At 38.7% G+C, this 13031-nt stretch overlaps 1 protein-coding gene across 1 annotated transcript in view; it reads right to left on the reverse strand.

Annotated features, from left to right (window-relative positions):
- LOC107755821 (apoptosis-inducing factor 3-like) overlaps positions 1–13031 on the reverse strand; it is an 18474-nt gene continuing 5443 nt past the window's right edge. Inside the window, exons 5-19 of the mRNA XM_016572741.1 lie at positions 12130–12174; positions 11937–12033; positions 10933–11045; positions 10682–10768; positions 10345–10436; positions 6236–6366; positions 5897–6012; positions 5210–5281; positions 4694–4757; positions 3470–3546; positions 3094–3211; positions 2909–3007; positions 2715–2790; positions 1744–1848; positions 1–744 (exon numbers count right to left, since the gene is read on the reverse strand). Of these exons, the coding sequence (XP_016428227.1) occupies positions 702–744; positions 1744–1848; positions 2715–2790; positions 2909–3007; positions 3094–3211; positions 3470–3546; positions 4694–4757; positions 5210–5281; positions 5897–6012; positions 6236–6366; positions 10345–10436; positions 10682–10768; positions 10933–11045; positions 11937–12033; positions 12130–12174 (1335 nt within the window). The 3' untranslated portion in view covers positions 1–701. The remainder of the gene's footprint in view (positions 745–1743; positions 1849–2714; positions 2791–2908; positions 3008–3093; positions 3212–3469; positions 3547–4693; positions 4758–5209; positions 5282–5896; positions 6013–6235; positions 6367–10344; positions 10437–10681; positions 10769–10932; positions 11046–11936; positions 12034–12129; positions 12175–13031) is intronic.

Below are 13031 nucleotides of genomic sequence, written 5' to 3' on the forward strand. Positions count from 1 at the left end.
TGATAATACTATATCATATATTATATTTGATTTATATTCATAGACATTGACATATGAACCTTGTTACCTTCCCTGAATAATGATCCCACATTAAGATCCTTTGGGAGAGTCTTAATGAAAACTAATGCACTATGCATATGAATTATCATGCATCTGCTCTCTCTACATCTACAAACTGCCACAAGCGAAGCTGCGTATTTCGATGTGAGCCAGACATCAGCTCTGTTCTCATTCCTGTAGCCTGGCTATTCAGTAGCAGAGGTTCGGTAGAAAAAAGTGCAGTCTTATTGTTTGAATGCATCTTCAGTTAACAGCTATATACAAAGTTCCATGTACAAAATAAAATATGACAATTCCCCTTAACCGCTCTCCCGTGAACATTGTGTACAGGCAGATGCTTCATGCAAAAGATTCGACCAACCCACAAGAGAGAGAGAGAACTGTCCCGTCTAGTAGAGAGGGTTAAAAACCAGGTATGGCTCATTTGTTAGTGCTGTGAACGGATCCAGGCCTGGAGAGGTTCCACCTCACGGGGACGATGTCCTCGGCACGGCCCAGGTGCTCGGGTTAGGACAGTGTACGTCTCCCATCTAGTGTCCCACTTAACCAACTGCAGCACTAAGACTATGTCTGTTACAGGTGATCGTCCAAGTTTGGCAAGAAAAACTCAAGGAGCTTGCTGTGCTGAGCCGATCACATCCTCACTGCGAGCCTTTGTCGATCAGCCATGACATGTCTCCTGTCCTGTAGGGGAAAAGAATACAATGCAGAATTTGAAACATCGGTTACTGTCTTTTCTAGTTAAGAAGGATCAAAAGCATAGACCGTGTGTCCGGTAACTAAAACTATTAAAAATATTTTTGTTAATCAAAATATTAAATTAAATTAAAATGTAATTAAATTCAACTGAAATTTGAAATAAAAACAAATTAAATTTTAATAAAATAAAATAAAAATAATAGTTGAAAACTTAAACTAAATGGAAATTAGAAACTGAAATTTGAAAGTTCAAATTTAAGTCAAATTACTTACTGAAAAACTAAAACTGAACTAACACTAAAAGTGAAAGAAAAATAAATGAAACCTAAAAAATAGTAATATTAAATGTTTAAATAATATTTTTAATGTAAAAAAAAATGACAAAAGCACATTACAAAATTACTAACAAATTACAATAAAAACTTAAAACATTGAAAAGCTCATTCAAAATATTAATAAAAACTGCAATAGTATGTAAAAAATACAATAAAAACACTGGTGTGTGAACAGATCTTGTTATGTAGGACAATGCAAAATAATGTAGGTCATTTTTCCACACAAACTTATTAATGAGGCAAAAATAAACTCATTGTATTGGGGATTTTCCCATGCACTGTATAGTAAACTGAAAGAAGTCTCTTATGCTCAATCAAGGCTGCATTTATTTGATCAAAAATACAGTTCAAACAGCAATATTATGAAATATTATTACAATTTAAAATAACAGTTTTCTATTTGAATATATTTTAAAATGTAATTTATTCCTGTGACGCAAAGCTGAATTTTCAGCATCATTACTCCAGTCTTCAGTGTCACATGATCCTTCAGAAATCATTCTAATGCTGATTTGCTGCTCTAGAAACATTTCTTAGTATTGTCAATGTTGAAAAGAAGTCTGACCTGTCACTTTTGCATTGACATGTTTAAACCATGGAAAATCTTACTACGTCTGTTGTTTTCTGTGAAACTAGAACATGTACTTACTCCACGTCACGTTTCCTAATCGTCTTTCCAGAGCCAAAGACTTCTGCAACCCGTGACACAATGGGGTCGTAGTTCATACTGGCCACGGCTACCACCTCCTCACTCCTATAATCACAGCAGATTAAACACACAGCACACACAGCTTGCATCAGCTGCACAGGAAATACAGTAAGAAGTCAAATATCAGTAAGTACAACAGCAATTATATAGTATAATATTAAATAACTCTATAAATCATATAATAATAAATTTTTACATTTTCTGAACTAAACTGAGTAGTGCTTGTCCATGCAAAACTCACAGTCACAATGCAAGTGGTTGCCAGGGCATTTCTAAGCAGTTGCTAAGGTGTTTTTGTACTCGTTCAGAAGATGTGTAATAGCGCCCCCGAGTGTATAACAGTGAAAACACGAAAAGCCGTAAAAACTCGTCTTTGGCGGGGGAAGCGTTTTCTTCTAAAAGACGAGATAACTCGTCATTGGCGGGGAAAGAGTTAACATTCTTCAAAATATCTTCTTTTGTGTTTAACAGAAGAAAGAATTTCATACAGGTTTGGAACAGCATGTGGGTGAGTAAATGACAAAATTTTCATTTTTGGGTGAACTATCCCTTTAAGAGTGTGTTGCAATATGTTTGCATAAAACACTAACTCTATATATAAGCAATTATAACAGTGATATTTGCCTTAGCAAGTGACTCCCAATAAATCTGGTTATTATTTCGATCTATTTCTTTCATCTGTGCGATTAAGATCTTTTTTCATTTTGATTTTATTTATTCATTTCATTTTAGCAGCAATATTGCAATAGTATTGTACTGTAAAATAAAAAAAAGAAAGAGTGCTTAATAATAATATATAACAATAATAATCACATCCCTGATCTAAATCAGAACTGATTTTGATGTGATAATGTTAATAACTCTAAATGGCTTGATCATATTTGGAGACAATAAGAATCAAATCAACTCACTTTGTGTAGTATGCCACAAATTTCAGCTCATCCAAATCCCCCTGGATGACGACATCATCAAAGCCATCTCCATAACCTTGACAACAACATTTAAAGCACTTGAGATGCATCAGAGGAGCACTGAAGCTGAAACGTCATTGTTTTTCAATGTTATTTTTTTATGTATATTTTTAGTGCTAGAAGTATGTAATTACCTGCATATCGTATGCTTTTCCCAAACATGGCTGTCCAGAAATAAGGCACCGTTTTAATTTCTGAGGCCTTTCCCATCATGCTAAGGGCAGCCACCCTACCTGTGGTGGAAGACAGAAAAATTTGAAAAATGAAACATTATTCATGAAAAAAGGAATCTTTGGTATACGCACAGGAATAGTCTTACCGTGTACGTGAGCCATTTGCCAGTGGGGTATGTTCACCTTCTTATTGCTACGTAAAGCTAGAGGAAACGTTACCACGTCACCGCCGGCGAAAACCCCATCAATGTTCGTCTGCATGGTCTGAAAGGGATAAAGGTATACGATTACATACGCGTTGTACTGTAGCTCATGCTTTGTAGCTTATAATCATGAAATACTACAGGTCATTGTACTAAAACAACAATTTATCACTGATACAGTAGACATAAGCATGGGCAGATTAGCACAGGTTGCAGAAACACACACATTCCGAATGGCAAAATATATACAGTAAATGTGCTATAAAATGCCGTAACAGATGTACAGTACATATGGAACAACAGTGCAGAATGACTGAACCTTGTTGACTGGGATGAATCCTTTGGAGTCCATGTGCACTCCGCTCTGCTTCAGGAATGCTGTGGCTGGACTGGAGCCTAAAAACACATACATACACGCTTATGATCAGGACCCTGGCACAAATTTGTAATTTTCATTGGGGCATGTTGTCACACATGTTTTAAATACTTGCTTTGCTTTGTTTCATGAATTGTTTTGTATTTCATAATTGTTTTACTGTATAAATCTTGATGAAAAGCCTGGTCAATTGCAAGTTTCCATTGTGACAACTAACTATAATGCATATACAGTAATGTGACAACATGCCCCACACACACACACACAGCGCTCTCTTCCACCCTCAATACCACGACTGAGGTGAAACCCTTGAGCAAGGCACCGAACCCCCAACTACTCCCCGGGCACCGCAGCAATATGGCTGCCCACTGCTTCGGGTGTGTGTTCACTACTGTGTGTGTGCACTTGGATGGGTTAAATGCAGAGCACAAATTCCGAGTATGGGTCACCATACTTGGCCACACGTCACTTCACTTTCACTTTTTCACCTTCAAACACACACATACTGTACATATATATACTGTATATACGATACGTGCTTTGAAGTCCCGATCTGAATCAAATGATTCGTGATACGCGAGCCGATTGAAGCTCTTCGAAACAGTGAATCATTTAAATTTTTTAAACAAATTAATACTTTTATTTAACAAGGATGCGTTGAATTGTGACAGTTAAGACTTTTAGAATGTTGCAAAATATTTATATTTCAAATAAATACTGTTTTTTTGAACTTTCTATTCATCAAAGAATCCTGAAAAAATGTGTGACAGTTTCCACAGAAATATTAAGCAGCACAACTGTTTTTAACACTGATAAAAAGAAGAAATGTTTCTTGAGCAGCAAATCAGCATATTAGACTGATTTCTGAAGGATCATGTGACACTGAAGACTGGAGTAATGATGCTGAAAATTCAGCTTTTCATCATAAATCAATTACATTTAAGAATATATTAAAATAGAAAACAGTTATTTTAAATAGTAAAATTATATTCACAATATTACTGTTTTTACCGTATTTTAGATCAAGCAAATGCAGAGACTTATTTAAAAAAAAAAAAAGATGTATTATTTAATTTTGTAGCCAAGACTACAATGGGACCTGAAATGGGAAAGTGAGAGCAAAAAAGAAAAATGAGAAGTCAAATTTCAATAATCACACAGACTCACCAATGCCAATAACACAGACGTCAGCTCTCAAGACTTTGCCACTTTTTAGAACCACTTCTTTTAACTATCGAAACCAAAAAAAAACAAAAATATTTCAGTTTAACATTTATGTCATAGTTGCCAATTTTCTTACCATCATGACTTATAATACAGTGTTCAAATCCCAGTACGTTATTTCTTTTGAAATAAATGGTTATCAAACTTTATCAAACATGTAATTTCATAATAGATCACAGTTCTGCTTATTCTCAATTATACATTTACTTTGCTGACTGTGTGCTCACTTGTGTTATGAGTTCTGGCCTTTCACCCCAAGACCAATCCATTATTGCAATAGCTGTGTTTGAAAATATTCACAGCTAAGCAGTACTACTGTAAGACCAGGTGTAATTAATCACTCTACAGGAATGAGAGCAAAAGAGAGGGAGGGAGAGGGAGAGAGAGAGAGAGGGAGGGAGGGAGAGAAAGAGAGCCCTACACTTCACTGAACTCTTGTTTCTCTCACTTTCATGATACCTGTCCATTATGCCCTCGCATCTCCCACACTTCGTTCAACATGTAGAACTTCACCCTGTTTGACTCGAACAGCTGAGGAGAGAAACAAAATTTAAACATTTTATGAAAGAAATACTCTTTGAAAATAGCTTTAATGTGGTTACAGCAACAGAGTGATAACACGACATGGTCATTTTTTTAATTTAAAATTTTATTTAAACATGCTTAACTTATAGAATTACCGGTAGTTAAATTAATGCCAAAGCAAATGCAACTGATTTAATATTTACATAAGAACTTTAAACTTAAGAATTTTGCTTTCTAAGCTTTTAAAATTCATGCTTAACATTTACTCAGAATATATACACCAGAGATGTCGAACCAGGGCCCCATGGCCTTTGATTTGGCCTGCCATGCCATATCGAAAAAAATTTAAACATATCTTTATTTCTAATTTATTAAATTTTTGTTTGAATATTTTTTTGTTTAATTTATGCATTGAAATATAGAGAATATAAGTGAATTTAATAAAATAAAATAAAAACTACAATATAGCTGGGTATACGACCCTCAATTAAATTTGATTTTTGGAACTTCATATACAAAAAAAGTTTGGGCACCTCTGATGTAGACCATTTAACGATTATTTAATGCTTAAAACTTAATATTCTTATTTATTTTATTCTATATATAGTTCTTTTCTGTCACCTTCATCAAGGCTTTTCCTACTTTCTCTCCGAGTGCTTTACGGAATGGCACGGCCTCTATGCCGATCACAGACACTGAGTGAGCCTTATATGTGAGAGCTGCGGCCACCTCCATACCTGAACACAAAACAGCACATATAATTGTTATTCATACAGAAGCCCCAAAAAATATATAGATACACCTACTCGAAAAGTGTGTTTGTGCATCTTTAGAATACGTGTCACATGGTATTTTGTTATCTAATGCAATGACACGGATTATTCTTAAATTGTGGCTTAAGAGTGGCTTAAGCTATTATTTAACTACACAGAGAATATATACAGTATATGTAAAATTTACCAATAAATGAGGTTCCAACGATGACGGCATTCTTACTGCTGGCGAGTGTCGCGATGCTGTTGGCATCTTCTGGTGTTCTGAGGTGAAACACATTTCCCACATCTTTGCCTTTGTAGCTCAAAGGTTTGGGTCTGTAAAGATAGAACTTATTCATTTAAATAAAAAAATGTAATGCATTTTTCATTCTTATATACACTACTTTTCATAGGTTTGGGATTGGTAAGAATTTTTAATATTTCTAAAAGATATCAATAGAAGTCTTATTATTATTATTATTATTATTATTATTATCAGAAGCCGTCCTGATCCCAGCGCAGAGAGGAGGAGAGGGTCAGTTCTCGCAGAGGCCGGAACTCCCTCCGCTTAGCTCTGAGCGATGGAAACTGTTCTGGCTGAGTCTGCCCTTCTCTTTCAAAAGATGGCGGGCTCAGGCCCATTCTCGATCTCAGGCATCTGAACCGCTCGCTTATAAGACGGCCATTCAAGATGTTGACTTTGAAGCAGATGCTCGAGCAAATATGCTAAATAAACAGAAGGTTTTTATCAGTGGATCTGAAAAACGCCTACTTTCACATCCAGATAACCCCTCATCATAGACTGTTCTTGAGGTTTGCATTCGAGGGCGTTGCTTATCAATATACAGTCCAACCATTTGGACTGCCTCTGGTCCTGCACACTTTACAAAGTGCATGGACGCGGCTCTTTCCCCTCTGAGGCAGATGGGAAGCCACATCTTGAATTACCTCGACGATTGGCTGGTTTTAGCCAGATCGGAACAGGAACTCATCGCTCATAGGTCGCTGCTGCTCAGCCACCTGGAGCGGCTTGGGCTGAGAATCAATTTAGCCAAGAGCTCTCTGTCTCCCAGCCAGCAAATAGTCTTTCTGGGGACAGTTATCGATGTGGCCCAGATTCGGGCATGGATTATGCCAGAACACTCCCTGATAATTCAGCGGCTAGCAGCGTCATTCAGACTTGGGACTTCACGTCCCCACAGGACTTTCCAGATGCTCAGCTTCATGTCAGCCGCTTCCTCTGTGATTCCTCTGGGCCTGCTTTACATGCAGCCCCTCCAATATTGGTTTAAAGCCCATGTCTCATCCCACACTTGGCGCCAGGGATGTTTTCTTCTCAGGGTAACCCACCGCTGCATCAGAGCTATGGCCCCTTGGAAAACCCCTCACCTGTTTCAACCAGGTGTCCCGTTGGGACTGACCTCAAGAAGGAAGGCGGTCACGACAGATGCCTCCAACTTGGGTTTGGGAGCTCTGTACGAGGACAGACCGGCGTTCGGCTCCTGGTCAAACCTGGAGCAATGCTTGCACATCAACTGCCTCGAGATGATGGTGGTTTTTCTAGCCCTAAAAACCTTCCTGCCGGCCTTAAAGGGGCACCACATCGTGGTCCACTTGGACAACATTACTTTGGTAGCCTTTATAAATCACCAAGGCTGTCTCAGGTCACGCTCCCTTCACAGGTTGGCTTGATGTCTCCTTTTATGGGCAGAGTGCAATCTCGTCTCGCTGAGAGCAGTTCACGTGCCAGGCAGACTGAACCAAAGACCGGACAAGCTGCCCAGAGGCAATGTAGCTCCAGGAGAATGGAGACTACATCCCCAAACTGTTCAAACAATCCGGTCTGTCTTCGGGAGTGTAGAGACCTCTTCGCCTCAGAAGACAACTTTCACTGCCCAATTTACTTCTCGAAGCAGCAAGATACCCTGGCCCACGATTGGCCCAGAGCTCGTCTGTATGCCTTCCCCCCAGTTGCCCTGCTTCCTCAGGTCATCAGACGGGTCAGAGAAGTCAGATGTTCGGTCCTCCTGATGGCCCCACTCTGGAGGAATCAGACGTGGTTCCCCAAATTGATTCAGCTGATATCGGCAGCCCCTTGGCTGATACCATTGAGGACAGACCTCCTCTCTCAAGCAAGAAGCATGATTTGGCATTCCTGGCCAGAGATGTGGAGCCTTCATGTTTGGCCCCTCGATGGGAGTCTTTACAGCTTCCCGCGAGTGTGACTAATACCATTTTGGAGGCTAGAGCTCCATCTACGAAACGCCTCTATGCCCTTAGTCTTTTCTGACTGGTGTGCAGCACGGAATGAGGACCCGTCCTCTTGTGACATGTCCTACGTGCTAACCTTTCTGCAAGAGCTGTTGGACAAGGGGAACACCCCTTTCATGCTCAAAGTTTATGTGGCAGTCATTGCGATGAATCAGTCACTGTCGTGGCTGTCCAGTCAGTCGGCAGAAACGACCTTGTTGTTAAGTTTCTGAGGGGAGCTCGAAGATTGAATCTGCCTCGTCCTCATACTGTGCAGACCTGGGACTTATCTATGTTCCTCAGGGCCCTACGGGGCCCTCCCTTTGAGCCGCTCCAGTCAGCTGACTTGCAGCCCCTGTCACTTAAGACCGCTGTCCTTTTGGCTTTAGCGTCAGTCAAGCGAGTGGGTGACCTGGAAGTACTGTCAGTCAGTGCTTCATGTCTTGAGTTTGGACCTAACGACTGTAGAGTCGTCCTCAAACCAAGACACGTCTATGTGCCTAATGTGCTCTCCACTCAGAGCACAAGTCTTCATCCTTCTAGCTCTTCCCAATTTAGAAGATGAGCAGGGTCCCAATCCACTCTTCCTGGTTCGGGCTCTTGTGTATGTTGAGCACTCTGGCCTGTTTCGGCACTCAGAGAAGCGCTTTGTGTGCTTCGGAGGCCGTTCTAAAGGGCTGCCGATTACGAATCAGAGACTCACTGAATAGTGGATGCTATAGCCCTGGCTTACAGCTCAGTGGGCTTACAGTGTCCTATAGGAGTGAGGGCCCACTCCACCAGGGGAATGGCCTCCTCCTGTGCTTGGTTCAGCGGGATTTCTATCGTTGATATCTGTGCGTCCACTTAAAGGCACAATATGTAAGATTTTTTTATTCAAATATCCAAAAACCACTAGAACAGTGTTATATATTTTGCTGACTTGTGTACTTACATTATCCCAAATGTTTCGAAGAATGTTTAAAATTCAGAGAAATAATCTATTTTAACTAGTGACACGGACCGTGTCCATAGTATCATTGTGTCGCCTGCCAATGACGTCATAACCCCTCGATTTCCGGTTTTGTTTTGTAGAAAACATGGAAACACCAAAGACGCTTTAATATGTTGTGCGTTTTAATAGACCGGTGACGAACGCACAGAGTAGCATTATAACAGAACTTTCAAATGTATCTAGTATGATAAAACAGCGCTGCTTTTTTTTCCCACATACACACGACCGGAAGGAGCGAAAGTGGTCGACTGTGGCATAATAAGAGCTCCGCTGCTTTCGAGCCGCGTGTCACACTCATTCAGCGGCCTCGTTTCGCTTCGACGGCTTTCAGCCTCACCCTGCTTCATTCTACTACGTTAATAAATCATTAGCTCATCCATGAACATGATTTCTGCCCGAGTCCCGTCGGATTGCATCGGCTGTGGGGACGAAGACGACAACTCCCATGATTCCACACTCAGTCACGGCGTCATCAAACTACGCCTTTGTCTATTTGTTTATTTTGAATACGCGCCCTCTAGCGGCGAAAATTACATATCGTGCCTTTAAGTTTACCTAATCCCCTCAATATATGGAGAAGGTTTTGTTCTGTAGTCCTCAGCCTAAGTGGCTTGGGTCTCATTATTAGCTCATGCTTACAGGAGCCCTCAGTACGAGCTCTCCGGGGCTGGGTTCGCAGAGCGGATTCGTTCTGCACATGCTTATAGCACGGCGCTATTGGATGCGTTCCCATAAGCATGTAACTCAACGGTAGAGACCATTTGAAAGGGAACGCTCTGGCTACTCACATAACCTCAGTTCCCTGCCGTTCTATAAGGCTGCATGCGAGTCTATGACTGTCATTATCAGTCGAAAGATTCTGATGAAATGGCGCTCAGAGCTGACTGACATAGCAGTTGGCTCTACCCCTTTTGGCGGGTTGAAGCGCTATTGGTTCGTGAAGCTACATAAACGTGAACAAATCAGGCTTTAATATCAGAGTAAACAGGAGTTTCCCCATAAGCGTGTAATGCAATGCTCATTCCCTTATCTCAGGGAGCCAAGGTTACGTTAGTAACTGGAGTGTTTACCTGCTCCCTGTGGCAATGAAGAGTTTTCGATACTCCATTTTAAAACCATCCCGAAATGTCACAGTCCGTGTCTTCACATCCACAGAGACAACCTGTGAAGAAACATATGGCAATTTATGTAATGACACAGATTTAGACATCAATTATTTAAATCCTGTGTCATTTCAGTAACGGTACCAAAAAATATGTTGTTTCAAAATACCATAGTATTACCATCTGATACCATCACTGTACCATGGTACCACCACAATGTGTAATGGTTAACAGACTCAGTAGACACATTTATAAGTGTTTTCCTTAGTAAATTAAGTAAACATTTCAGGTTAAGTGTTCTCACCTCTTTCTCTAATAGTATCTCTATGTCGTGCGCCTGAAAGAAGTCAGATGAGCGCAGCTGAAGCTGCTCAGCTGTGCTCTCTAAACACTGAAGAAATGAGGGATGGGCATTAAATCAATATCATACTTGCTGAATTTTAGCACACATGTGTGGTCAAAATAAAACCTTCTGTTGGAAAAGCAGTCTTATGTTCATTTTATATGGTAAAACTTGGTTCCCACACTGTTCTATGGACTGTTCTGTGTACAAACCTTACTCAGTTTAGGCCTGTCGTAAGGCAGATGTTTGTCCATGGTGCACATCACTATACGGTCAGTAAAACCCTCCTGCCTCAGAGTCTCAGCGCACACCAGACCAGCAGGACCTGAGTGAGAACATCAACAGAGGTCAAGAGGAGCTTTGTAAGGTGTCATCTTCATCTTGAACTCTAATCTGAATATAAATGCATGATTTTATTTGATGCTTTGGATGTTATCTCTTAGACTTTATCTTTATTTTTACTTAACAACCAGTAATTGCATTGTCATGTTTAAAGATGGCATGGACCAATCAAGTCGAAATGTAGAAATTCAGCAGCTTATCTAGGCTGCCATAAAACATGTATAAGAAATAAAAATAAAATCAGTTTGGGACAGGAAATGATATGTGCCTTTTCTTCTGTCACAGCATGGTAATGTACATTTCATGGTACATTATCCACTTTCGTCACCCACATTCTGATAAGCAAAGTATTTTCACACTTGAAATAGTTAACGCTGGGTCATTCTAAACCTGGGGTTAACAATTAATGAATGAATTAATGAATTATTGGGTATTCACAAGCTTACGTTTCAGCTACACATATAAGCTGTATAAATGTTTACTACTCAAACATCACAGGGAGAATTCACTAGTAGGCACAAGGTATTTCAGTGCAAAAACTACATATTACCAGAAATCCAGTTTAACCAAATAATGGCACAGTGCCGTGAGTATTTCAATTAAATCATTGTCATTCTTTACAGAGTAAATAATTTTTGTGTACATTAGCCTTATTACAGATTGAACCTTCTTTAAAGAAGTCAGCACTATTTGCATGGCTCAACTTTTTTGTTAAAATTTAAGAGAAATGTCTGTGTATGTTTTTTAAGGATCATGGATTGAGGATTTATTCCTGTAGAACAACACAGACAGTGCATGGAAATAAACAACACTTAGTGAATTCACCCCTATGTTAGTGCATTTTAGTCTCATTTTATAACATTATGGCTGCAACCTGATCCAATAATGAGAATGTGGCTGAATCCAGTGCTGGAATTGATGACAGCTGAACATTTTGACATGGCCTTTGACCGCCGCTGAGTCTGAAGGGCCTGTCAGGAAACAGATGATTCCCCACATCACCATTTACAACTGTTGTTAAATATAACTCTCTTTACACATGCACTTCAGAGAAAGAGACTCTTCACCTGCTTGTTTGCTCTTATTATCACCTTCTCCTTTTCGACTCTGGCCTGAAATAGTGAGAAAAACAAAATGACTTGACAGATTATTACATAACAGAGGGATTATGAAAACACCCCCACTGCTTAGTGATGACACATACTGAGGTTCATTTTCTCTGCTCTGATGAACTCATATGTCCTCAGGGCGTTTAAGGAGTATGTACTCCCTCTATGTCTTGTTGGGAATATGCTTTTTTTTTTTTCAATTCAATAGGTCTCATTTACAAGTTTTGCATAAACCTGTGAACATTTTCACACGAAAATCATGATTCATCAACAAGTTCACACTTATATTGTTTTCTAAATATTGGTCAATATTGGTCAAGTCAAACTGCAGATTGGCTTATATCACAAGCCAAAATACTGCTCGGCTTAAAATTTTAAAGTAAATAAATAAATAAATAAATTTGTTCTTAATATATGATAATAAAGTTAGATATTTATTTTATATAAATTTATAAATAAAAATTAATTTATTTATTAATAATAATAATAATAGTATTAATATATTATGAATCATCAATAAGTTCACACTTATATTGTTTCCTAAATCACAAGCCAAACATATTGATGATTTAAAAATGTTTATAAATAAATAAATAAAAAGTATTGTTATTAATATATGCTAATAATATTACATATTATTTATTTTATATAAATAAATGCATATTTATTTTTATATATTATGAACATATTATGATTCATTAATAAGTTCACACTTATATTGTTTTCTAAATATAGGATCACATTTAAAATAAACTCAAACTGCAAATATACTAACATTACAAGCCAAACTCTTGGTAGGCTTATGTTTAAGAAAATATTTTTTTAAATAAAAAAAAATATATATTATATGATAATAACAT

Source organism: Sinocyclocheilus rhinocerous, unplaced genomic scaffold, assembly GCF_001515625.1.
Source record: "Sinocyclocheilus rhinocerous isolate Xijiao unplaced genomic scaffold, SAMN03320098_v1.1 scaffold352, whole genome shotgun sequence".
Classification (NCBI taxonomy): Eukaryota; Metazoa; Chordata; class Actinopteri; order Cypriniformes; family Cyprinidae; genus Sinocyclocheilus; species Sinocyclocheilus rhinocerous.